Here is a 27,587-nt window from a genome sequence, read left to right as displayed (position 1 = left end):
GCTATTGTGTAGGACAACTTTCATTATCACTAATGGAGTCACTGCAATCTATTGACTCAATGGAATCTTTTTTTCTGCATGGGGGCCATTGTATATGCTTGCATGAATGTTGACTATAGTACCGTATTAATAAACTCCTGTCAGATGCTGTATTTAATGTAACTGGCAACAAGGCAGCAGAGGAAAGGGTCTATGTCTGCAGGCAGCCTGACCTAGAATGAAGCAAAGCATTCCTAAGCTTACTCTTGTATGGAAAAGCAAAGGACTGTCCATAGGTGCTTTGAAGTGACAAAAAATACAGGAGTGCCAGTTGTGGGCACCTTCCAATGTTCTGAAAAATCACGGATTTCTACCAAACATCATGGTGTGAGACTGAGCATCTGAGCATGGGAGATGATCACCCACAATCCTGCAGGGAGAGGGAGAGGGAGAGAGAGAGAGAGAGAGAGAGAGAGAGAGAGAGAGAGAGAGAGAGAAGAACCACTGGCTCAGTTGTGATCACATGACATTCAGCATCACGTACTACTACTCACATTACAAGACATTGCTCGTTTACCAATTTAAAAATTTGGGGTGCCTGGGTGGCTCAGTTGGTTGAGCGTCTGACTTTGGCTCAGGTCATGATCTCACAGTCCGTGAGTTCGAGCCCCGCATCGGGCTCTGTGCTGACAGCTCAAAGCCTGGAGCCCGCTTGGGATTCTGTGTCTCCCTCTCTCTCTGCCCCTCCCCTGCTCATGCTCTGTCTCTCTCTGTCTCAAAAATAAATAAAAACATTAAAAAAATAAAAATAAATAAAGATAAAAAAATAAAATTTGTTAGAAATGTTTGCTCGTCTTACAGAACACTCCCAGAACAAGTTACTCGCAATCCAAGGTTTTACCGTCTACCCCAAATCCAAGCGCTTTTAGGCTATCATCTAGTCACGTGCCATGACACAATATACATTCTACTGATACCCATGTCTATTGTGGCAAGATCTGCCAGGTGCTCACAAATCCTCACTTCCCAGTCTCCCTGAACTTACTTCAGACCACATGACTGGGTTCATGCTGCTGGAAGAAGGAAACAGGTAGCATATGCTGTCCCCAGCTTCAAATGTCCCTCTCAGTCTTCCTCTCACAGGCCGGAAGCAGGGGTCGAGGAGTTGGCAGAGCGACAAGCTGTTCCAGCTCAGACCCCAAACCACCTTCCGGGGTTGCTGCCCAGAGTTGCCTCCCGAGCACATCACACCATGCAGTGTGAGGAATAAACTTTTTTATGTTAAGCAACTGACATTTGGGAGCTTTCTGGGCACTGCAGCCGGCATGTACCCTAATGGATGGACACGTATAAAAAGCACATGTAGAGACCGATCCACGTGGACCAGTAGCTACCTCTGGGACGGCGCTTGAACTGGGTGCATCAGACAAGGTGAACCTCAGCCTAATCTACAATGTTTTTATTTTCACAAGGATAATGAATGCATACATTTTAGGTGTTGATAACAAATTTAAAAGACAATCCCTGGGGGCACCTGGGTGGCTCAGTTGGTTGAGCATCTCACTCTTGATTTTGGCTCAGGTCATGACCCCAGGGTTGTGGGATTGAGCCCCGTGTTGGGCTCTATGCTGAGTGTAGAGCCTGCTTAGGATTCTCTCTTCCTCTCTCTCTCTCTCCCCCCCCCCCCGTCTCTTAGCCCCTCTCCCCCACTTGCATGTTCTCTCTCTCTCTCTAAAAATAAAAAAAAATAAAAATTTAAAAAGACAATCCCTGAATTCCCCTCCTCTTGTTCCTGGAAAACTCTATTCCCAACTGCCTTTCCCTTACTCAGCTCCATGGTTCCCTGGGCTCCATGGCTTGGCTCAGGGCTAGGGCAGGAAAGGATGAGATACAGTCAACGAATCAGTCAACAGACACCAGCACCAATCCCTTGGGCCCTGGACTGTCACAAACTGGACAGGATGAGGTAAATGAGTCATGTTCCCTGGCCCTGGGCAGCTTTCTCATCAGAGTGGCCACTCTGTGCAAAGAACTGTGCTGTATTACAAGCTCACATGCTGAAGATGGGACTTGTCTGGGACACAAGGGAGCCGACTCTCTGGGTCTGTCTCTTCATCAGTGTCCAAAGCTAGCAGGGAGGCAGAACAGAAAGGATAATTGCATCAGGGCGAGGACAGAATGTGTGCTCAGATCAAGGAGAAAGGCCACAAAAGTACAAGTGATCAAATCAGGAGCACCTAAAGAAGACGTGCCTAAGGTGGGTCTTCATGGCTGAGCACAAGCTCAATGAGACAGCAAGAGTAAGGGAAGGAGCATGCAAGTCGGCAGGACCCACATGTGCAAAGCATAAGAGGTGAAATGATCCTTTACTGTCAAGACACCGATGGCCTCACTCTGTTATAAACTCAGGGTGTGTGCATGGGATAGGCACTCTGGGCAGGCACCCCTGTGTGAATTTGGACTTGATCCACAGGGCTGCCACAACCACTGTGTAGACTGCATCCTTGGGTGTCTGGCCACAAGGGCAAATGGGGCTGAAATCCAATCAACTCAATCCACCAAGCAATGCACCCTGGCACTGGTTTGAGTCTACCCGGAGAAAGGGATGGCTTTTTCTCACTTCCCAAATATGCTGTGGAGTCTAACAGCAGCCTTCATTATCCTGCTCCCAACACCACAGCTTTCAAAGCCTTTTCACTTGTCGGATCTCACTGAATGAATTCTCACAACTCCGTGAAAAAGGGATTATGAGCACGACTTCACAGATGAAGAAATAAGGCTGAGAGGTGGAGGAGGACAAAACTCTCCAAAGAGGCACTACTCAATTCCAGGGAGTCTACTCAGGTCAAAAGATCTTGGGAAATGGGGTGCCTGGGTGGCTCACTTGGTTGAGCGTCTGAGTTTCGTTCAGGTCATGATCTTACAGTTTGTGGGTTCGAGCCCCTCGTCAGGCTCTGTGCTGACAGCTCAGAGCCTGGAGCCTGCTTCCAATTCTGTCTCTCCCTCTCTCTCTCTGCCCCTCCCCCACTTGCAGTCTTCCTCTCTCTCTCTCTCCCTCTCAAAAAAAAAATAAATAAAAATTTAAAAAAATTAAAAAAAAAAGATCTTGGGACAAATTAGTGAGACTGTTGGCCATTTGCCCTGTGCAAAACACAGGCTTGACGAATACAACTAAAGTTCATTATACGCATTGTGCAACATGACCAGAAATAGAAATCTGAACAAGGCAAAATAATAGCTCTTTTAATAATTCTAATATTTCCTTTCATTCTATTAGACTGTCTTTGGTGGAAACTCATCTATAAAAGGATGGACTATCCCCTCACTATCTGGCAGCAGAGACCAGGTCGTGACTGCTGCATGACATCAAGCAAAAATCCATTTTGTGGCCCCTCCTACGATGGGGAGGGGCCTACAATTTCACACATCTGAAATGTTAGATATTTCACCAAGAAACCAAGGCAAGTAACACTATCTGATATTTACCTAATATTACTTGGGTGGAAGATAAATGGGACTTTGCAGGGAAAAAAATCCTTCTGATGGAATTCTTTTTCCTGGTTTATGAAAAAACAGCCTGACAAAGGGAAGGGCATGTTCCCAACCTTGGCCAAGGTCCCTGAAGCATCCAGGCACCAAAGGTTGTACGAAGAAGCTATGAGTGAATTCGGACCCCGAACTAGCTTCTGAGTCCACTATGGGGCCTGTTGTCCAAGGATAGATGACAGTACCAAAACACTGGGTAGGTAAGCGTCCCTGTTTCTATCTGGAACATTAATGAGATACATAAAATTCATCGAGAGTTGTACTAGAAACAACTAACCTAAGTTTATAAAACAAGTTGTCTACGGTCTTTCTAAAAGTTCCAACAACCAAGCCAGTTTACAGGTAGCCAGTACTCAGGGGCTACTGGAGAAAGCTTTGAATACGGTCTCGGCGCCATCTTGTGTCAGTATCGAGATCAGCATTTCTAAACAAGAAAAAGAAAAAAAAACATACAGCAGAGGTATGAGGGAGTTGATAGACTCTGGGAGGGGTGAGTAGCCAGGTGTTCCTGAAAATTTAGGGACGGAAGGGAGATGCCAATGGAGAAACAGGCTGGGGCCAGCTCCTGAAGGAAGCCTGTGTTTCACAGGCACTGAAGGGCTGTTAGCACCTCAGTGAGGTGATCAGATGTGTGTTTTAGAACACTTCAGGTGCAGGCATACAGGCATGGGCTTCAAGAAGGCATCAGGTGCTTATGGGGTCAGCATGTCCAAGCCTATGCTTACTATCAGAATTCTTGGGCCAGATCATAGGAATAGCAGCCTTCTAACGGAACACGAGCAGGGATTATCGGCTGACGTGCTCACATCTCTATGCACACTGCCTAGAACCTTAAGAGTTCTTCTTAAAAAATGAAAGGGGCACATTTCACAATAGAAAGACGCCATGATAATACTGTCAAAGTGCAGATCCCCTACCCCATCCATCCCCCCAAGCACCTTTGTGAGAATAAGGCATCTCACAAGCCTGACCAGCAGGCATCAGTCTCCTAACCTTACAGGTGAAAACAAGGAGGCTGAGCGAGGTTGCCCTGCTAAGAGCAAAGACCCTCTCCCCATCTGTGACTCCTTCACTGCTCAGGCCCCAGAGAGCTCCTGTTTCATGTAAATATGTTGGACTTTGGGACCAGGCAAGGCTTAACCGTGTGTCAGCGGTGTCACACATGTACCCTCTGGACCTCCAGGTTATGGCATCTACCGCACGCCCGGAAAATGAGGCTTAATTATGGTTCCAGAAAAACGGTCTTTCAAGTGACATTCCCCAGGACGAACCCCAACGAGAGAGGGAACATTCAATCCCCCTAGAAAATATAAAAACTCTGCATCATCCCCTGAGGGGGAGGGCTTAAGAAAGGCTGCGTCTTCTGCCTCCCTCCATTACCCTAATTGTACAAGGGGGGAAACTGAGGCCACCAAAGAAGAGAGTCTCTCTGAAGCTACTTCGCAGGCTCCGGAAACCGGAGCGCACGGCTTTCCCATTGGTTCTGGAAAGGAGGGGTCCAGAGACGACGTGCTACAGGATTTCCGGGGCAGCCTCACCTCTGCACGCTCCCATCGCCTCGGCTAGCCGCGACCCACTCGGCTTCTTTCCTGTAACCCGCTCGGCTCCACGTGACTCTCTGCGCTGACGCTAGCCTCCTCCTGGCACCACTCGGCTCCACCCGACTCGCTCCGGGCACCAGTCGGCTCCACTCGGCCTCTCTCGGCTCCGCTCGGCCCCCGTTCGGCCCCGTTCGGCCCCGCTCGAGGCTTCGCTCGGCTCACACGTGCTTAGCCTCTGAGCCAGTGGAATCTCGTAATTTCTCACCTTCGCCATGGCTAGTCACGCGGCCGTCTGCTGGGTCGGGCCAGGCCCACCTCGGGTTGTGTCGTGCACAGCTCGGCTCCACCGGGCACACCTCGTTCCCTTCTTCAGTCGCCTACGAAGCTCCCCCGCACGCCTGTGCACCTGCCAAGTCCTCACTTACCGGTGGTCCGCTCTGGGGGAATTGGTGCCAGGTGACCCCGAAAGGGTCTCCCAGGGTTTACGTCATCGCGGTGGCCTCGCGGACTGAGGGACGGTTCTGAGTTTGGCGGACTTGGCGTCGCGTCCAGAGCCTCCCATGTCACAACTGGATGAACTTGGGGCACCTCCCCTCTCTGAGTCTCCGTCTCTCCATCTGCACCAGGAAGCTGTTGAAAATTCCGCTCTCCTGAGGCTACTTCGAGGATTCGGGAGCCAGTGAGCACGTGTGAAAAGCCATCTATGTGCTGAGTGAGTGTGGACGCAGGATGATCTCCGGCCCAGCATCCTCCGGGAGCACTCAAGACCGAACTGGGCATGTTTTAGAAGACCTGGCTCTCTGCTTTGCCCCAGTGGTTTGAGCACATCGCTTAGACGGGCTGAATCCGTTTCCTCTCCTTAAGGTAGGCATAGCTCCTTAGCGAGCAGGAACCGTCTGCGCTCGCCCTGCCCTCCAGCCCAAGACGGCTCAGAAAGAGGCTGCACAGGTGTCAGTCCCGTTTCCCATCCTTTAGAAAGTTGGCCTGGGGCAAGGATAGCCTCTTATAACAACTCTGTGTGTGACTGAGATAGATTCATTCCAGAAACATTTAGTAGCTTTGAACTCGGTGCCGGGAAAACGGCAAACAGTTGGCGGCTTGAGTTGTAGGCTGCAGAAGCTGAATTTACTAATTTGCATAACAACATTGTTGGAAGGATACCGCGAGATAGTGGAATGGGGGGTGCTTGAAGACAAGGGTCGGTAAAGCAGGAGCGGGGCTGTCCCAGGTGGTTTAGGTGCCCCAAACTTCTGAGCAGTCACTCCTGGACACTGCTGCTTTTTGAAGGCACTCTCTAACCTTTTCTGCTGTCTGAGCTGTCCCTGCTCAGAGTCTGTGTGTCTGGAGGAGTCTGATTAATGGGGCATAGGTGTCAGGACCTGTTTCACATTGGAGTAGGTTTTGAAGGATGAGTAGAAAGTTATCGAAGGGAAGGGGACCTTCTAGGTAGGAGCTGCGTGTACAGGGCATGTCCAGCACAAGGCAGGAATCTTGGGGCGGTCTCAGAAAGCTGCTTCCCACACTGTGCTGCGTGCTTGCCTGGTTATCTTAGTCTGCTCATGAGAACCCTACAGAAGTAGGTATGATTAATTTTTTTGGAAAGTGATTTTATTGTCTTATAAAAATACGAAATGCTTTGTAAAGAATCCACACTATACAAAAAAATACTGCCAAAATGGGAGGGGGGATCACATATATTCAAGTACCCCAGATATGCAGGAATAATATTAGGCAACATCATTCCAGGTATCCTTCTAGGCATATATATTGCAGGAGGGAAGAAGGAGAGAAGGAAGGAGAAAGTTTGGGTGGAAGGAAGGTAGGGAGGGTAGAAGAAAGGAAAGAAGGAAACGAAAGAATTTTATAAAGTGGGGTCACAACTCTGTATGCTAATTTTTTTGTTGATTTCCATTTGTAATGTTTATTTTAACAACTACAAATATAAACTTGAGTCCTGAGTTTTTATTTAACTAAGTATGAAATAATGAAATAATGTTAAATAATGAAAAATTTCCAAATCTTTTTTTTCAAATGTTTACTTATTTTTGAGAGAGAGATACACAGAGCATGAGTGGGAGAGGGGCAGAGAGAGAGGAATGCACAGAATCCGAAGCAGGCTCCAGGCTCCAGGCTCCGAGCTGTCAGCACAGAGCCCACGCGTGGCTCAAACTCATGAACTGATAGATCTTGACCTGAGCTGAAGTCAGACGCTTAAAGGACTAGGCCACCCAGGTGCCCCTCCAAGTCTTTAAATATGCTTTGGAAGCAACATTATAATGGCTGCATAATATTCTATCAAGTTCATGAATTATAAATCATAACTTATTCTCTTATTTACCTAAAGTTGGACATTTTGATTATTGCTAATTCTCACTGTTATAAATAACATTGCAGGAAACATCTTTGCATATGCATATATCTGTGAACCTATCTCTGATTATATCTTTAGAAGTAGGATTACTTATTTAAGGACTATGAATATTTTTGAGATGATTTTCAGTTTGCTTTCCTAAAATTAGTATTAATTTATAACCTCACAAATAATGCATGAGTGCCTGTTTTTTTGTTTTGTTTTGTTTTTATTTTAGAGAGAGAGAGCGAGGGTGGGAGCACGTGGGGTGGGGGAGAGGGGCAGAGAGAGAGGGAGAGAGAGAGAGAGAGAGAGAGAGAGAGGGAGAATCTTAATCAGGCTCCATGCTCAGCAGGGAGCCCGATGCAGGGCTTGATCCCATGACCCTGGGATCATGACCTGAGCCAAATTCAAGAGTCAGATGCTTAATGGACTGAGCCACCCAGGTGCCCTTCATGAATACCTGTTTCAGTGAGTATTGAAAATTCACATTTAAAGTATATTTGGTCAAGTGTACAGATTATAAATAGTATTTTATTGTGGCTCTATTGCCTATTTCTCTAGGATTAAGTTTGGTGATTTTTTATATATTTGTTCTAATTAATGTTTTTTCAATCAAGAATTGGCTATCCCATGTTCTTCTTTATTAGAGTAATCGTGATTTTTAGAGCCTTTTATTATGTATCAAGGGTAGCTACCTCTAGTCAAAATTATTTTTACCTAAGTGAATATGTACTTGAATATTTTGTGTATAGTTTTGTGTTTGCTTTTTATAATGTACAGAAATTTTAACTTCATTACATCATTTTTTTCCTTTGTGATCTCTTTCATTGCCTTTATCTTATCTTAGAAAAGATACCTTTTTACCTTCATGCCAGTTAAAAGACACATCTGTTTTCACCTAGTGTTTTAGAGTTTTATTGTTTACACTAAAATCTTTAATAAACCCCTTACTATGGTGTAAGTTAAATGCTTAGTTATTCTTCACTAAGTAGTTTTCCAAAAATCTTTTTGAGTCAATCATCCATCTCTTTTCCATTTGCTCATGATGCTTCTTCACAGTACACCTATTTCTTATTCTGTATGCTAAATTTTAAAATAACATATGGAGCTTACTGATTTTTGTAACGAAAGAAAAAGAATTTAATGGAAATAAAAGCAGTTCTAACTTTACTCGTTGGTTTGTTACCGTATCAGATATTATTTCCTACAAGACCCCCCAAGATTATGAAGAATATTAAGAAGTTGGGGGTCATGTATTTTTTTTAAATTACACATTTCACTCCGCTCTATTTTTCCCTACCGTGAAGGATGAGAAAAGTAAGGCCCTCACACTCTTCCCTGCCCACGCCCAACATTCTGCTGCTGGGCTATTGTTTTTACAATGCCAAGGTCTGTGATAATCACATTTACTCTGCCACCTCCCTTCCCTTGGATGTTTAGACCTAGTTCTGAGTTTATTTGGAAGCACTGCTTACCTCTGGTCCTGTTACTTTGTCTTTTCCCTCCAAGTTCCCTGTCTAACTGTATCTCTTGGTTGACATAGTCCCACTGACAAATGTGACCTCAGGCTTGTTCGAAGACACTTTGCCCGTGGCAAAACAGTGCAACAGTCAAGATTCTCATCTATATTCGCCTGACTTCAGAGACAGTGCTCAGGAGAGCAATGGGAGCCATGAGTTTTAGTTTTAGGGGGCATGGGGGAGGCACGCCCTCTTTCTGAACCTTCTGAGGAGGCCAGAGGAGCATGGATAGGAACCCATGGCTAGCTCTACTCCAAGGGATCACATTCAGGACTGGGATTTCAGTGGTGCCAGGAAGTCCTCAGCCCTCTTAGTGGGTCCTCTTGGCATAGCTTTATCTGGAGTCTGATGACTATGGACAGAAAGTAGAAAAATGAGTGTGCTCGCTTTGGGGGCACATATACTAAGGTTGGAACAGCATGGCCCTGTGCAAGGGTGACACACAAATTCGCGAAGTGTTCCATATTAAAAGAAAAGAAAAGAAAAACAGTAGAACAATGAGGTGGTCCAAAGCATCTGTTTTCCTTCTATCAGAAACAAAAATTCCCCAGCCAGAGGCCTAAACAACAAGAAGTCTATCTTCTTTTCACTTGGGGGAAAAACGAAAGCCCAGAGTTGCCTTCTGGGCTGCAAGGGCAGCTCACCCAGGCCGGTGAGTCCCAGGATCCTTCTAGTTTTTCATTCTGCCATTCTCGAGATGGCAGCCCGAGGACCACAAAGAGGGGAAAACGCAAGGGACGAAGAACCTGTGACTTCCATCTACATCTCAGTGGCCGCCACAGAGCCATGGCCACTCCTAGCAGCAACAGATGCTGGGATCTGTACGTTTTTAAGTCTGTCAAAAGACAGAAGCTTTGTCTCATGATAACTGATGTTTCTTATTTTATTTTATTTTAATTTATTTTTTGTTCCAGTTTTTATCGAAATTCCAGGTAACATAAGGTATTATATCAGTTTCAGGAGAATTCAGTGATCCATCACTTCCATAGAACACCCAGTGCTCATCACAACAAGTGCCCTTCTTAACACTCATCGCCCATCTAGCCCATGCCCCACCCACCTCCCCTCCATCAGCCCTCATTTTGTTCTCTGTCGTGAAGAGTGTTTTATGGTTGCCTCTCTTCTCTTCCCCCCAGGTTCATTTGTTTTCTTTCTTAAATTCCACATATGAGTGAAATCATATGGTATTTGTCTTTCCCTGACTGACTTATTTCACTTAGCATCATACATTCTAGGTCCATCCATGTGGTTGCAAATGGCAAGATGTCATTCCTTTTGATGGCTGAGTAATATTCCATCATGTATCTAGATAGATAGATAGATAGATAGATAGATAGATAGATAGATAGACAGACAGACATATATATATATATATATTCCATTATATATATTTCTTTATATTTAAAATTCATAAATATGTATACATATATATACCACATCTTTATCCATTCATCAGCCAATGGACTTTTGGGCTCCCTCCCTAGTTTTGTAAACACTGGGGTGCATGTGACCCTTCAAATCTGTCTTTTTGTAGCCTTTGGGTAAATAGCCAGTAGTGCAATTGCTGGATCATAGGGTAGTTCTATTTTTAACTTTTTAAGGAATCTCCACACGTACTTCAGAGCGGCTGCACCAGTTTGCATGCCCACCAACAGTGCAAGACGGTTCCCCTTTCTCCACATCCTCGCCAACATGTGTTGTTTCCTTGTTTTTAATTTTATTCATTCTGGCAGGTCATGATAAGTGATATTTCTTCATAGATTTTTAACCTATGGTGATAACACTTACTCACGTTCATATATTTGTTTGAAATGCCAAATGTGACTCTGGCACAGAGCCAGCTGTAGTGGGTACAGTGGTGAAGTGACAAGGTGCTTGTCCTCACATGGGTCACTTGGGGTGCTCACATGTGCAAAGTGCATAATATGTGTTACTCCTTTTAGTTCTCATAACAGCACTGGGAAGTAAGTACTGTCATCCCGATCTTATGGGCAGGTAAACAGAGGTTCTGAGAGGCTAATAATCTATTCAAGGGTCCATACTTATATAACATGGCCAGAATCCAAACTCATGTTGGTCTCCTCCAAAGCTTTGGCTCTTAACAATTATTCCACACTAGCGGTTTCCATCACTGGCTGCATCCAATGCCTGGGACCTATCCCTCAGATTCCGATTTAATTGGTTGGAGGTGAAGCACAGACATGAGTAAGACTGTATTTTATTTAAAGCACACAACAACTGGAGATGGAGGTATTTTTCTCTCTACTTAAAATTAGGTAAACTAAGATCCGGAGAGGTAGATTCACTTGCCCAAAGTTACACAGCAAGTTCACAGTGGAGCTGGGATGTGGGTCCACATCTCCTCACCTTCTCCAAAGAGCTGTCTTTGGCTCCAGAAAAGGGTGACTTCCATAAAGTTGTGAGGCACACCGGCCAACCCCTCTGCTCCAGCCAGCCCAGAATCCTCCCTGGGAATGTGTGTGCCTGAGGGGCAGGGCACCACGTGGGAGCTGGGTGATAAACAGGTCAGGTTAGGCCAGGATGTGCGGCAGAAGCCCAGCCTGCTGAAGGCAGAGGTGTGGCTGGGCCAGGGTGAGGGCCGGACGTGGGGAATGCACTTTTTCCCCAGCACAACAAGCTGTGGGCTTCCTCCACCCTAGCTGAGCCCTGCCTGATATGTCAGGCCCAGAATGGGTCACTAGCCGGGGACTGGAGGGCTGGCAGGCAGGCAGGAGCCCAGGGCCAGTCCCCAGAGGAAGTCACATGGCAGGGGTCACAGGCCTGACCCAGGAATGGTGAAGGGAGGGAGATATTTCAGGCCTGAGAGGAAGGGCCCAGCCCACGAGATGAATCACCCGGGACAGATTATCCTGAGGAAGACCTTGGGGGTGGAATTGTGATAAGCACCGTCCTCCCAAGGTGACCAGGAGCCTGTGGTCAGCTGGCCAGTGATCAGCCAGGCCCCGTGTGGCTGGAGCACTCGTGTATCTAAGAAGGCCCACTAGCTCCAGATGCATTGCCACAGTGACCTCTCAGAGACCTTATACCGTGAGGAGGAGCATCTCTACCTTCAGGATGAGAAAACAGAGCCTCAGAGCTAAGCTGCTCACTCAAGGTCACACGCCGAGATGGGATTTGAAATGGGAGCCTGCCAACTGGCCTCTCCAAAGCAGGGAGCTCAGATGGCGACCGTCTTCCCTCTCCACATGCTCCCTGTGTGGACCCAGAGTCTCACCAGCAAAACCACCAGGCTCTAGACGTATAACGGCAAGCCAGGCCTCGGGTCTTATGCTTGCTTCTGGATGAGGCGCTTGACTTGCCCAAACTGCTGAAGGTACAGACGGGAAGGATGGATCTCAGAGAGGGCAGAGGGCTTGCCCAGGATTCCGGAGTAAGTCCGTCAGAGGCCGACTCAATCTGACTTCTGCCTCCCAGCCCGTGGGTCTGTGCACTGCACTAGTATTTGGATCCTCAACAGACTCTGCTCCGATAAAGCCAGACATGGTTGGTAGCTGGGGAGCTCCTTAGAAGCAGAAGAACGACTCCTACCTCTGCCAGGAGGACCTGCTTGATCTGGAGGGGACCTGGGCATCTGTATTTGTAACCAAGTCATTCTGATGGATCAAGAAGTTTGAGAAACACTGGCACAGATGACCTTTAAGATTCCTTCTGGTCCTACAGGCCGGGTTCCAATATATGTCATGACCATTGTCATCGTCATCATCATCATCATCAAATACCTGTCATATGTTGAGTGCATGATATATGCCAGATACTCTGATAAATGCTTTACGTACATGATTTCATGTGACTCAGAGGTAGCACCATTATCCTCCCTATTTTACAGAGGAGGTAGCTGAGGCTGAGAGAGGCTAATTATTTTCCTAAGATCACAAAGCAAGTGGCTGAGCCGAGGCTCAAGGCTGGGTCTGCCCCAGCAGCCTCAGCGGCCTTTCACATCTGACTCTTCCCCTAACCGGCCATGTCTTGGGAGCCTCTAGTACCTGCTTTTGGATTCAGTCTCGCCATCTATGGGACAGACAGTCTCTTTGCACTCTTCGGGCTCTGCCTCAAATTTGCAAACTGGCCTTTGGGTTTGCCGCCCAGCCGAGCAGCTAACAGGACTCTGGCAGCAGGAGGAGTGAGGTGCTGCTTTTCCAGCCTGCATGCCCATGTTCCAGCTCCTCCCAGTCGGGGTGCTTCAGCCCTATTCATCCTGGCCCCCCTGTGTTAAGCACTGAATCACTGACCTGGGGTGAATGGACTTAGTGCGTAGCAGTGGGAGGGCTGGGATGGAGATGAAACCAGAGTAGAGGCCCCCGTTGTTAGCAGGGTGGGGAGACATGGAGACAGAAAGGAAATTGACGGTTAACTTTTATTAAGCACTCTCTGGGTGCCAGACACTCAGCGAGTTGCTGGACAACCGACTGAACCTCTCAACATCTCAGTTTTCTCTTCTGGAGAATGAGGTGGTTACGAGGGGTAAATGACACCCATTCGATTATTCATTTACCCAACAATCATCCATCGAGGGCCGATTATTTGCCAGCCATCTTTCTTGGAAATGCAGCAGCGAAGTGACAAATACCTCCCTCGTAGGGCTAACAGGGCAGCCAGGAAAACAGGTAGAAATGAGTCAGCAAAGAAATACATCCTGTAAAATTGGAGAGTGGCAAGAAATGCTAGGAAGCTAAATAAAGCCACGGTAAGATGTGTGTGGAGTGCTGAGTAGGGACAGGATGAATGGGCAGGGGCTGCTCGCATGAAGTAAGGGACCACTGATAAAACTACCTGGGAGAAGAGTGTTTCCAGGGGGCAAAGGAATGGAGCCTGGCACATGGCGGGTGCTCAGTAAATGGTGAATGCCGTCATAGCTCAGAGGGAGGGACCCTGTCCTTACTGTACCAGGTGGGCGGTCTCTGTGTTGGGGCTGCTTCCTGGCCATGGGAATGTGGCCTGTGAGCGCCCCCCTTCTCGTCCCACTTGCCCCCATCCCGGGAGAGCGGGCCTGGAGGTGGGCAGCCCCAAGCAGGTGGAGGAGGCGGAGCTTCCGTGGGAAAGGCTGCAGCACACTCACCAGCCTGACGCACAGCGGGAGCCCCCCCAAGTGGAGCCAGGGTGACAGTCACGAGGGGGCTGGACACCGGGCAGCTACAAGACAACAGAGGCCCGCCTCACTCTCGAACACCCACACTGGGTCACCGCCCTGCTCAGACACAGGGGACGTGGGCGGTTTCCCACATCTACAGAATGAAGTCTGCAGGCTTCTGCAACCTTCTTGCCAGCTCCTCCACCTCTCCCCCCCGACCCGGGGCTCCACAGGGGCTGGTCGGCCCTGGGTCCCGGGAGCTTTGCTGGAGCGCGGCCTCTGTGCACCCTCTTCTGGAAGTGCTCGTGCCAGGTGAGGGGGGCACACCAGCACACAGGCGAAGGTGATACAGCAAGCTGGCTGCTGTGATGGGGGCCAGCGCGGGGCCCATGAAGAATAATGGTCCTGGTGGAGGAATGTGCCAGGGATGGCTACTGGAGGAGGGGACTGCATCTCAAAGCGTGTCATTCGGTTCTCAGCGGAGAGGTCTGCTCTGGCCGCACTAGCTGAGAGGCCCCACCAAGCCACTTTCTCTCACACTCCTTATTAGGAGTGCACTGTGGGGGCACCTGCGTGGCTCAGTCGGTTGAGCATCTGACTTGGCTCAGGTCATGTTCTCATGGTTCGTGAATTCGAGCCCCGCATTGGGCTCTGTGCTGACAGCTTGGAGCCTGGAGCCTGCTTCAGATTCTGTCTCTGTCTCTCTCTCTGCTCCTCCCCTGCTCACGCACTCTCTGTCTCTCTCTCAAATGTAAATAAACATTAAAAAAAAAAAAAGACTGCACTATGATGGTGAACAGGACCCTACACTGGCCCCTAACCTCGTGGGAACCCCTCCCTCCCCAGCATGAGGAGACAGACAAGAAAGAAACAGTGAGAATAAAAGCAGGGTCCATGAAGAGGCCAGTGCTGTGAAGGGAGGAGATAGGTGAAGGGAGGGCAGGCGGCTGAAGGTGAGGCTACTTTAGAGTGGGTCTGGGAAGGTGAGGAGTGACATTTCAGGGACTTTCTCAAAGCCACACAGGGTAGTGACAAAACCGAGGGGAGAACCTCATTCTCTTGGCTTCCATAGAAGAGCTGCCTCATGCCCCATGGTCCCAGTATTCCCTCATGCTAAAAAACCCACACACTTTTCCAACAGCCTTTCCCAGATGCCGATCACTGGGGGCCTGCTTCACGGGAATCGCTGCTGCTCCCAGTTGCTCCCAACAGCTCCAGGCTTTTTCTCTGGTTTCCGTTGCTGAGGTTTTCTTAGAAGCACAAACAAAGAAACAAAAGAAACAAAGACGAATGGGAAGACTCTACTATCCCAACCCTGGGAATCCGATGATGGAGACTGTTTTAAACGTGGACATCCTATCTGGATCGGTGGTGGCACCAAGCAGTGGTTGTGGCCTTTCCATTAGTTTAATGTTACAGTTGCACACGTGGTACTCGCTGTGTTCCAGGCAGCATCATAAGCACTTGACGTGTAGCGTCTCAAACCTCACAATAACCCTACAAGGCAGAAAGTGTTATAATCCCCAGTTTACAGATGAGGGAACTGAAGCAAGGAGAATTTAGGTAACTTGCCTAAGGTCATGGAGATAACAGAGTGGAGCCAGATTTGAACCAGTCCAGAACTAGCAGTGCTCCATGCATGTTCCTAATAATGCGGTGCTGGGGACCCAAGCAGCCTCTCCTTCTGCATCCAGCAGGGGGAGCCAAAGGCCAAGGCCCTCTGTGCCCCTGCCCCAGGCATGCTTGGCAGGCTAAAAAAGGAGCAGCATCTGCTGTAGACACACCCTTTTCCCTTGATCCAAGCAGAAAGCGCCAAATGGGGAGAAAACCTCTTGGTTAGCATAGCTCTGTCAAAGAAGAACTTTCTGCAGTAGGTCTCACTGAGTCATGAAGCAGTTAGTCACAGCTGGTCTGGGGTCTTGCAATGAATCAGATACAGTTCCCTCTGGGGAAGCTGTCAGTCAAATGAAAGATTTTTAGCCTCAGTGAAAGCCCAACAACTCTTAGAATACATTTTTTAAGAAACTGCCCTGGATTTTGCAGCTATTAAGTGGCAGAGCTGGTATTCAGACCCAGGCCTTCTCGATCCCAAAGTCTGTGGTCTTTTTTATCAAGCCATGGTCCTCAATCAATGCTGGGGATACAGGAGATGCAGGAGAGAGGGTCCTGTCTGCTAAGATCTCAGGTTCTAATGGAAAAGGGAGGCACGTGAGCCCAGCCATCCTGGGAGGAAGGACTCTGCCAGGATCAGCTCAGGGGCCATGGAGCACAAAGAGAAAAAATGTGTTTACTGCTGTATCCCATACCCAGCATGGGGCCTGGCACACTTTAATCTTCAGTGAATGTTTGGTGGATGGATGGATGGATGGATGGATGAATGAGAAAGAGGCTAAGTGCCTAGGACAGAGGCAAAGTTAACCAGGGAAGGCTCTTCAGATGAGTTCACTTTGGGAGGGCCTTGAAGGATGAGAGGAATCAGCCAGGTTGGAAAAGGAGGGGGAAAGGCATTCCAGACATATGAAAGGGGATAACAGGATGGAGTAACAATCTCAACTTTTTTTTTATTACAACCTACGATACACACACACACACACACACACACACACACACACACACACACAATCGGAGCCTTATTATGTACAGTGCCCTATTATTTTCTGGTCTGTTTCCATTTTGTAAACATTAGTGGCAACCTGCTAATTTTTTGTGATACGGTCACGGGATTTGGGAAAAGTAGGGGCTGGAAAGGTGATTTTCAGCCAGACTGTAAAGATCTTTGGATGTTCGAGTTGAGTTTGGATCCTTTTCAGTCCTTGCTTCTCCTACAAGCTCTGATCCTGAAAACTACTTGCTCCTTCTCTAGCTCTTTGAGTAATTTCCTGCCCACTCCGGCAGTCTTCTTCACTTGCTTCTGGCTGCTTTTCTCCCTACGCCCCCGCCCAGTTGGTTCTTTAAATCATGCTGAACTGGGGCTCTGTGCTGGGCTGTCCTCACTCAGCCTTCTTGGCCTCTCTGACGTCTCACCCATGCCTTGGTTTGAAGGACTGCCCACTTCCAACTCTGGAGACCATCACCCTCAAAAGTCCACACACTCCCTCCTGAGTGCCCAGCACACTCACTCAACTGCCCCTTCAGTGACCTACAGGCACATCAAACTCAGCACCTCCAAAACCAAGGTCATCACCTGTTCCTCCCTGTCCCATCTCTGTGTTGTCCTCACCAGCCACAGTGCCTCCAGGGCAGAATCTTGTCCTTGGAGATGCATCATTCTGTCTATTCTGCCTTCAGACCAGCTCTCAAATCCATCCGCTTGTCTCCTTACCATCTGCCACCACCCTTGTGTGGGCTGGACCTCTTCTGCCCTGCATGTCTGTGACACCTCCTGTCCCCATGCCCTGCCCCCTTCTCTCAATACCGCATAACAGCTGCCATGAACCTTCTGAAGCATAAATCTGACCGTATGACACCCCTGCTTCCCTTTATGATAAAGCCCAAACTTATTGATATACCCTGTGTCCCCAGACTCCCTCTCTACCCCCATTCCCTCTGATGCTCCATTCATTCACCAGACCTTAGTGAGCCCTGCTTCCTCTGGCTTCAAAAACTCTGCCCGGTGAACCCCAACTCATTCTTTCTGGATCCCCGTTTAGGAACACTTCCTCCAGGAAGCCTTCCCTGACCCACCCATTTGGAGCCCTCTTCTCTGTGTTCCCACAGTCCTTGCATTCCCCATCTTGATGCCTGATACCTTTTTTTTTTCCTATTGCAGTGGCTCACGTCTCTCTTTTCCATTAGATGGGAGGCATAATTGAAGGATTAAGAGCAGATGCTGAATTCAAAACTCCGTAAATTCAAATCCCAATTCTGCCATGTGGTAGCTGTGGAGTTTGGGATTTTATTTCATCCCTCCATGACTCATTTTACCCATACTATAAAATGATGATAATTATGATTATAACAAAAATATTAACAAATAAGAATAGTGCCTACCTCATAGTATTATAAGAGGATTAAATGAGTCAATGTGGGGGCGCCTGGGTGGCTCAGTCGGTTAAGTGTCCGACTTCGGCTCAGGTCACGATCTCGCGGTCCGTGAGTTTGAGCCCCGCGTCGGGCTCTGGGCTGATGGCTCAGAGCCTGGAGCCTGCTTCCGATTCTGTGTCTCCCTCTCTCTCTGTCCCTCCCCCGTTCATGCTCTGTTCCTCTCTGTCTCAAAAATAAATAAATGTTAAAAAAAATTAAAAAAAATAAATGAGTCCATGTGCTACAGTTCTTGGTGACAGTGCTTGGTACATAGTAAGTGCCACCAGTGTGACTGATAATCAAATCAGCCCTCAGAAGAGTTGCTCCAGGAGGGCAGACACTGGATTCATTTGATCCACTGCTATGTCCGCAGCACTTACCCCAACATCCTGATCATGAGTGTCCCCCAACACTTGTGACACAAGTGAATCTTTTGTCTAAGAGAATGACAATGCATATAGAAAAGAAAGGACACATTTAGGTGATGCTTTGGAGGAAGACTGCTCAGAGCTCATCACTGACTGCATCTGAGGGTAGGAGAGGAGGAGGAGGAGTACAGGAGGAAAAACATGGCCAGGACAGACTCTGTGACTTTCCTCCCGAGCCCTTAGCTACTCCAATCCCCCTCCCCCACTATCACTCATGACTGCCTTCATCCACCCAGGACTCCAGCCATCCTAGGGGCTCACTGTTCATCCCTCTCTCCACTCTGTCCCTTCCCTGCCCCTCTCTCGGCCAGGCCCTTCCAAGTCCTGTCAGACCTTCTTGTGGCCCAGGCCCAGCATCCTCCATTCTCCCTGCACACTCCCCTTCCACCTTAGTTGTTTCAGTTACAATTGCTGTGTAACAAGCACCCTACCCCCAAAGAATGGCATAAAACAATCATTTTATTCTACTCCCAAATTATGGGGCTTGGGGATTTAGACAGGGCACATCAGGGATGGCCACAGAAGCCCCTGTCCACGGTGCCTCAGCCGGAAAGACTCAAAGGCAGGGATGACTTGGTGGCTGCAGGTTGGAATCATCCACATGTCTGGCACCTGGGCTGCGAGGACTCCGACGCTGAACACAGCTGGGACTGTGGACTAGAACACCCACATGTGGCCTCTGTCGATGCCTGAGCTTCCTCACATCATGGCAGCCTCCAGACCCCTTCCATGGTGGTTCAGGGCTCCGGCAGGAGTGTTCCAGCCAACAAGCAGAAGCTACACTGCCTCTCATGACCTAGCCTGTGGCAAGTCTTGTGGCATCACTTCTGCCACACATACGGCCACCCAGATGTAAGCAGGGAGAGCACAGACAGCCCACCTCTCAATGGGAGGCACATGGAATAATTGTGTGGTCGTGTTTTAAAACCACCAGTGTCTCATACCTGGACCATGGGGTAGTCTTCTCTCCGGTCTGCCTGGCTTCACTTTGCCCAGCCCTACCCTTCCCCCACTAGTGGATTTTCCACAGGGCAGCCAAGGGGAGCTTTTGAACACACAAATGAGATGAGTCATCCTTCTTCATATCCCTCCATGTCTTCCCACTGAACTTCCCCTTAAAATCTAAGCTCCTTGACATGCCTACACAGCTCTGTGGGATCTGTGTACCCCCATCTCCTCCCTTCCATCCCACTGGCCTTCTTTCTCTTTCTTGAGCAGAGCCCCACTTCCCCTCCTGGTGCTCATGCCCACCTCCAACCTTCTGCACTGCTGTCCTCCTTCTTGAAGTGCTGGGACCCCAGATCCTGCCTCCTTCAGCTCTCAACTCAAACACCACCTGCTCAGATCTCAAATAATCCCTAGGCACCCAGTGTTGTCTCCCTCATCATTCTGTTTTATATTATCTTCACATCACAGGAAGCTGTGATGTCTGAAATTATGTGTTTACCTCTCTCTGGTCTGTCTCCCTCACTAGCTCCAACAAAGAAGGTCCCTTGTCCTTCGTGTTCCTTGTATCCACGAGCCTGCCATGATGCATAGACATTTGCGGAATGTGAATGAATGCATGAACAGCGGTTTTCAGGGAAGATTTAGAAAAGCAATTCTGAACGATAGGCAGGTCTGGCGTGGTGGTGGTTAGAGTGGGGGGTGGGGGGCTGTGTTTCCAATCTGCCTCTCCCACTCACTAGCTGCTGACTTTGGGAAAATACCTTCGCGTCTCCGAGCCTCAATTTCTTCAGCTGAAGAACACTCTGGGGTGTACATCATAGGAAGGGATCAGCATTTCTGCTCAGCTGGAAGGCCCCGAGCACCCAGTTTCAGGGAACTAGGAGGAGCTAACAGCGCCCACCGCGCCCGCCAGGTGTCGCCGCGAGCGCGTGCTGAGCGGCCAGCGGAGCCTGGCGCCCTCGGGCGGCTCCGGAGGCCCACGCCCGGGTCTCGTGCCCGGCATCCTGGCCTCCGCCCGACTCCGACAGTCCGCTAGGAGCGGCATTCCAGAAGAAGCTGCCCTACCTGGGCACCCACCTGCCGCACCCTCTCTAATAGCCAGGGGTCGGGGAGGAATATGCTGAATCAGTTATCCCCGCTCCGCGGAAGGGGGCGCCCTCCCCTGAAGCTGGGCTCGGAAGCCTGGGGAAAGGGGGAACCGGGGTGCCACCTAACACCCTGGCCCCCAGCTCTGAGCGTTCCACCGGGCGGGGAGGACGAGGAGGCGAGCCAGGGTGCGGAGGTTTTCGGTCGCGCCTCGATCCTCTCAACCCGAGGGGCAGTCCCAGGGCACCAGCTCGACCTGCAACTTGCGAAGTAGCGACGCGTGGGGGTCGAACTGACTTCCACAGCCCCCTGCCCGGCTCAGCGCCCGGGAGCCGGGAGGGGGCGCCGCGGGAGCGCGTGGGGCAAGGCGTGAGCGCGCGCTTGGAGCTGGCGGCCCTGTCCCGCGGGCTCTGGGGTGCGGGGCGGGCGCTCCGGGGAGGCGGGCGGGGGAGGGGGTGGGGGAGGGACAGGAGAAAGGAGGGAGGGAGGGAGGGGCGGGGGCGGGCGGCAGCAGCGCCCCCGCACTCCCCGCGCCTCACACACTTGCACCGGCCGCTCGCGCGCAGCCCGGCGTCGCCCCGCGCTGCGCTCGCTCCTCCCTCCCTCCTCCCGCTCCGTGGCTCCCGCGCTCCCGGCGAGGCTCAGGCGCCGAGCGCGCGGACGGGCGCACGGACAGACGGCCCCGGGAACGCCTCGGCCCGCGCCTCCCGGGCGGGCTATGTTGATAGCCCCGCCGGGGCCGGCCCGCGGGATCAGCACTGCCCGGCCCGCGGCCCCGGCGGCCAGCGGGGACTATGAACCGGAAAGCGCGGCGCTGCCTGGGCCACCTCTTTCTCAGCCTGGGCATGGTCTACCTCCGGATCGGGTAAGGGCCGCTCGCATCTCCTGCACACTGTCCCGGCAAAGTTGGTGTGGCCTGGGGAGGGGGTCGGCCGCCGGCCACCAACTTCTTCGGCCCCTCGGGGAGGCTGGGTGGGCGCGGTGTGGGAGCCGTGGGCGCACAAAGGCCCCCCGCAGGCGGGCGCCCCAGGGGCGCGCACAGCTCTAGAGACTCGGGCAGAGGTTCGGCCATCCTGAGGATGTCTGAGTCTGGAAGCCCCAAGAACCAGAGACAACCAGCAGGGACGGTCCGGCCTGGGGGACTCTGAAGAGAGCTATAGCTGCTGCAAAAGGTCAGCCCCTCCTAGGGACACTTCTGACCCAGGCATAGGAACAGCAGGTCCTTCAGGAGCTCTGGAGCCGGGAGCCGGAACGACAGCAGCTCCCAAGGAACTCAGCCCCCGGAGCCCGAGAAGAACTCTGTACACAGAGGCGCGGGCACAGCCACTCCTGGAGTCAGGGCAGTCCCGGGGTGGCAGGTGGGGCTAGTCCGTGCAACAGGGAACAGGTACCTAAAGGGAGGGACCTTCGATGGCAAAAGCACAAACCGCTGCTCAGAGCCCTGACACCACCCGATTTCCGAGGACCCTCGTACTCCCGGAGCCCTCTCCTAGGCCAAGGGGACAGCTCCTCCCATCCCCACGAACACACACAAAGGTAGGACGAGAGATGGCCCTAGACACCCAGAGAGACAAGCTCGCAGAGCCAGCGCCAGAGAGACGCGGGCCACCCCGCCCCCTAAAACTGGGCACCCGAGTCCGCTGGCGCGCCTGCGGAGCAGCCCTCCCCGCTTCACTCCAGCATTTCTGTGGAGGTGGGGCCTGGGGCGGCGCTCTGGCTGGAAAGTGGGAGGGGGTGGCTCGGGACGCGTCTCGGAGCTGCAATTGCAGGGCCAGTCACCCTTTGTACTTCGGAGATAATGCGTGTGAAGCACGGAGGGGCGGGAGTGGGGGGCTTTAGGGATTGGTAGAGGTTCTGACGCTAAAGGAAGGGCCACCTTGGCAGGTTTCACACAACCTGCTTTCCCACCTCCAGCGGTGACCACCGCCGGCCCCCCCCCCCCCCCCCGCGATCCCGACCGCTCGGCTTGGGGAGGGGGCAGACTGCGGGGGTTGCGGCGAGGGGGTGTGTGTGGCAGAGCCTTTGTGTTTTGCCACAACCACTCCTCCCCTCTCCCCACCCCGCGTCTCCGGAGCGAGCGGGCATTTCGCAAGTTGAACAGCCGCCGGTGGGAGCAGGTGCGCACAGAGCGGACGAGGCGGCCGCCAGCCGCTACCGCGGACCGAGAGGCGACCGCAGGCGGAGAGGCGGCTGCGGGGCTCGCGCTCTGTCTGCCTGCGGGTGTGTTTTAAGTGTTATTGATTCATCCGCGTCTGGGTGGCTTTTCTTTTTCTCCCTGCTTTAATCTTCATCTTGGCCCGCGCCCCGCCGCCCCGCGCGCATCCAGCATCCAGGAAGCCGGTCGGGCTGATTGGCGCTGGCCGCGTGAGGCTTTATCTTCTTTTTAATTAGAAACGGGGCGGAGGGACCAGGGAAGGGAGAGAGAAAGGGAAAACAACAGAAAATAACCTCCCCTAGCTGCCCCGCCCGCCGGACCTCCCGCCTGCCGGGAGACCTCACTGGCCCCGAGGGGGCCCAGCTGCCCTGGAGGGAGGGAGGGAGCTAGGAGGGCGCTGGCCTTCAGCACCGACGTCGCCCTTTGGGGCAGGGAGAGGTCCAGGTCAGGAGAAGAAGTTGCAGGGTGAATTTGGCCTGGCCCCACTGCTCCCTGAGCCTCGGGTTATCCATCTGTAAAATGGATATGAGGAGTAAAGTCCCAAGGTCCTTCAGAAGCCTTCCAGCTCCCAGGATGTGACTGGTTCCTCCCTGCTCAGGACTGATGCTAGGGCAAGTGTCTCAAGCACTATCCCCTTGTGACAGCAAATCCAATAATAATCAAAACCACGAGAGCAGCATACTTACCGAGTACATACTATGTGCCTGGCACTTTCTATGTTTTAATTTTCACAGCCACTCTGACAGATGAGGACTAATTATCAATATCCTCATTTTAGTGATGGAGAAGCGGAAGTACAGAGAGGGGATGTAACTTGCCCAAGGCCACAGAGCTAGTAGGTGAAGGAAGCTTGGATGGCACCCTAGGCCTGACCTCTTAGCTGCTAGATTATTGTTCCTATGAATTTTTGACCCTAATATATCATTACACTCTGCTGGTGTAGGAATTCTCTGGGGGTCACAGGTGTTTACAGGTTCCTCCTGACTTGGGGCCAAAACGTCTCCACTTGCCACCTCTTCCTCAAACATCTCAAATAGTCTGGCTCTAGGTGTCTTAGACTCTCTCTTAGTGCCTCGGGTGAATGAATGAGAGCTCTACTGAGTCTCCTATTTCAGATCTGTGACCCACTGGCCCCCAGATCTCAATCTCTGTGAGCCTCAGTTTTCAGATACGCGAAATGGATATGGTGATTCCTGGCGGCCAGGGCTGTTTAGGAAGGTCCCAGGTATCTAATGTTTGCAGCAGCACCGGCCACACTGCCTTGGCATATGGTAGGGATGTTGCCAAAGTTCACCCCTTCATTCAGCACGTATTTGGGGGCACCTGCTGTGTTGAACACAGGTACTTATTCTGAGTGATATTTTTGAAGCTCCATAATTCATTCATTCAGTAGCCATTTAGTGAACCAGCAGACAGCCTCCATGCCCCCCCCCGAAGAGCTCATAGTCTAATAAGACAAGTGGGAACAAAGTGGGCACGCAAAACCAAACACGTATTAAAACATTTCAGAAGACCGTAAGTCATAAAGAGAATTAAGTAAACAAAACAGAGACTGTGATAGAAAGTTATAAGGGGCGGGATGTGGAGGCAGGTTCCCTTAGCTGCGGTGGTCAAGGAAGGTGTCCCTTGAAGTCACATGAATGATGGCAAGAATGATGGACATCTCAGGGGACCAGAGAGATTCCAGGGAAGGGGACTGGTAAGGACCTGAGGGAGGAAGAGCCTGAGGCAGGAAGAGGGCTGGTGTGAGGAAGGAATGAAGGGAAAGAGGGCAGGAGTGGTCTGTTATGTGCTTGGAAAGGACTGGGATCACCTCATCTCCTGGGCCACTGGTACACAGAGCCTCGCTTTAAGAAATTCCAATTCCAGAACAACTTCCTGTAGCTGAGCCCCAGGATGGAAAGTGTGAGGCACTTCGCCCAGGGCTGGCAGTGACCTTCAATAAATGGAAGCTCTTATTATTATAACCAGAGTGAGGCATCAGGGGTGAGGTCTTCTCTTTAAAAGCTCCAGAGTGAGGACCATCTTTGTGTAAAGGGAGGGCTACCTGCACCATCGCAGGGTTACCACTGGAGCCTGTCTGGGGTTATCTTGATATTAGGAAATGGCCCCACTCTCAGGCCAGACACCCAAGAGTCACACTGACGCCTGTCTTTCCCTCAGACCCTACCCCATCCCTCCCCTCAGCTCTGCCTTCAATCAGTCCATCAGCAAGTTTGGTCAGCCCCATCTGCAGCCTCCTCCACTGCTGCCAAGGCTAAGCCACCACCCCTCTTACCCGTCCGTCTGTTCTCCCTTCTCCTGCCCTGGCATCCCGCATTCCTCCCCGCCCCCGCCCCCGTGGGGCTGGAGGGAGGGGATCCTGTGGGTTTCCCCGCTTTCAGCCTTTCAGTGCATCCTGATGCACCTGAGAAAATTCTACTCTCTACCAGGTCCTCTCCCCAGACCCTCCCCTTCCCTGAGCCTGAGGCAACAGCCTCTGTGGGTTCTTTCTGTTCATTAGCCATCCCAACAAGCTTGCTCCCCTCCCAGAACTTTGTGTTTGCCATTCCCTCTGCCCAGATTACTCTTCCATGGCTGGCTCCTGGCCATTCAGGCCCTGCTGCTCTGCACCTCCCCAGGGTGGCCTCCCTTGACCACCCCAGCTAAAGTGGGCCCTCTCTCTTCCCTCCCAGCCACCCCCCAAATGCCATCACAGTGTCTTCATTTACTTTCCTCATAGTGCCCACCACTGTCTGCAATGGTCTGTTTTATTCATTTGTGAAATGGGTGTAGTCCCCTTCCATAGCTCCTGGAGGGCAGGCTGTTGCCTCTGTCCCAGCATGGTGCCTGGCACTTGATAGGGGTCAAAGACGTATCTGTGTAGAGAATGAGTCAGGAACATAGGAACTGTAGACGGTTCCGTCATAGGCATCCTCTAGGTGGGTCATGCCTAGAATGGGATACACATGCTCTGTTGGCATGAAGTTCTATGTAAATAGGACTTCTATTTACAATTACTTTTTAAAGATTTTGTTTCTAATAGAACACATACATACATACCAGAGAGTATATATAACATGTACAAGCAGTTGGGTGGGGTTTTTTTAATTAAAAAAAAACTTTTTTAATGTTTATTTATTTTTGAGAGAGAGAGAGGGAAGGGAAGGGGCAGAGAGAGAGGGAGACACAGAATCCAAAGCAGGCTCCAGGCTCCGAGCTGTCAGCACAGAGCCTGACACGGGGCTTGAACCCACAGACCATGAAATCATGACCTGAGCTGAAGTTGGATGCTTAATTGACGGAGCCACCCAGGCGCCCCGTTTTTTAAATGAATGTCTGTGTATGGACAACCTTTCAGTGCCAACTGCTGCCTGAAACTTTACAGTTACCATTCCCTGGCTTGACTTTGCAGTTTTACCACATAGAGATGATTCCTAGACAATATTAGGTTGTATTTTGCATGATTTTAAATTTCATCTCAATTGAACCCAACCATAAATATAAGGGCAACTTCTTTTGTGCACATTATGTTTGTGACATACATCGTCTTTGTGTGTGTATATCTTAAAAGGAAATCAAGCCTCACTGATATTGTATATATATATTACAAAAGTGCCGATAGGGAATAAAAAAATGAATAAATGTGGGTTGGGGGTGCAGTGTCAAAAAGTTGGGACCCTTGCTGGGAGCAGTGGGAGGCGGTGGCCAGGGCCAGACACGCTGGGAGGGCTTGCAAGCCGTGCCCTCCACCTTGCTGGCCTAACACTCCTTCTCTCTATGTCCCCCGTTCCAGTGGCTTCTCCTCGGTGGTAGCTCTGGGCGCGAGCATCATCTGTAACAAGATCCCAGGCCTGGCTCCCAGACAGCGGGCGATCTGCCAGAGCCGTCCCGACGCCATCATCGTCATAGGAGAAGGCTCACAAATGGGCCTGGACGAGTGTCAGTTTCAGTTCCGCAATGGCCGCTGGAACTGCTCTGCACTGGGAGAGCGCACCGTCTTCGGGAAGGAGCTCAAAGTGGGTATGTGCTCACCCAGACACCTCAGGCAAGGTCTCACAGGCTGTGGGAGACCACAATACCCCCGGGAGCCCTCTAGGACCCTCTCACCTGCCCCGTGTGGGAATGCTCCCTAATATGGGATCATGACTTGAATTCAGATCTCCTCGTGAGGGTTGGCTTCCTAATTTGAATCCGGATCCCCCCAATCATTTATGGCAAAGTTGAAAAACAGCAACCAGTGGCCTGAATGCTAACTGACTGATATAGCACTCTGCTGTTTCGTTAAATTGAAGACCAATTAAAAAAAAAAAAACTGTTTCACCTAGAAATATGAATTTCTGTCTTCTTTTAAAAAATCAGCAGATCTGATGACGTATTCATGTGTGTACATAGTTATAATGGGGTCAGACTGAGAATGCAGCTTCTTCAAGTGGAGCCGGGGCAGGCCAGTCACTGCCACGGTCCCTACCACTCCCTATTACCACCCAGTCCCCTTATGTGACCCACCAGGCCACTGTGGGCATTTGCATTGGTAACCTGCGATTTGTGGGGATTGTGGGTTGCTTGGACATGCACACACGGGCGTGCACGTGCACCTGCACACATATATACACAGACATGCACAAAGCGTCAGGCCACACATTTGGTTTTCAAAGCAACTGTGACAAAAACCTGGTGGAAAGGGGTTTGGTCATAGCACTTGTGGAAAATGTCATGGTGTGTGTCTTGCTTGGGGGCCAGGAATTCTGCAGGCTCGCTGCTAAGCTGTGAACTTCCCTGAAAATAAGTCAGCCTCAAGTGTCTTTGGGCTGGAGTGGTTGAGCCGGCCTGCCGGGCTGCTCTAAAGGCACCCCTGAGTTTTCTCTCTCTCCCTCAGCCCCAACACCAGCAAATTCAGTGGACACTGATGAGATCCATCCCAAATCCAGCCATTTTTC

The 27,587-nt window shown here is 50.7% G+C and overlaps 1 protein-coding gene across 2 annotated transcripts in view; it reads left to right on the top strand.

Annotated features, from left to right (window-relative positions):
• Window positions 1-5,388: 5,388 nt before the first annotated feature.
• Window positions 5,389-27,587, top strand: part of WNT7A (Wnt family member 7A) — a 78,580-nt gene continuing 56,381 nt past the window's right edge. The window contains exons 1-2 of one of the 2 annotated variants that reach the window (XM_053218890.1): window positions 5,389-5,930; window positions 26,444-26,670. In XM_053218890.1, the coding sequence (XP_053074865.1) occupies window positions 26,574-26,670 (97 nt within the window). In that variant the 5' untranslated portion in view covers window positions 5,389-5,930; window positions 26,444-26,573. Of the gene's footprint in view, window positions 5,931-21,068; window positions 21,379-26,443; window positions 26,671-27,587 lie in introns of those variants that run through there. The other variant, XM_027042736.2, reaches the window with a different exon arrangement.

This window comes from Acinonyx jubatus, chromosome A2 (assembly GCF_027475565.1).
Source record: "Acinonyx jubatus isolate Ajub_Pintada_27869175 chromosome A2, VMU_Ajub_asm_v1.0, whole genome shotgun sequence".
In the NCBI taxonomy this organism is placed as follows: Eukaryota; Metazoa; Chordata; class Mammalia; order Carnivora; family Felidae; genus Acinonyx; species Acinonyx jubatus.
This window is presented reverse-complemented; position numbering and strand designations above follow the sequence as displayed.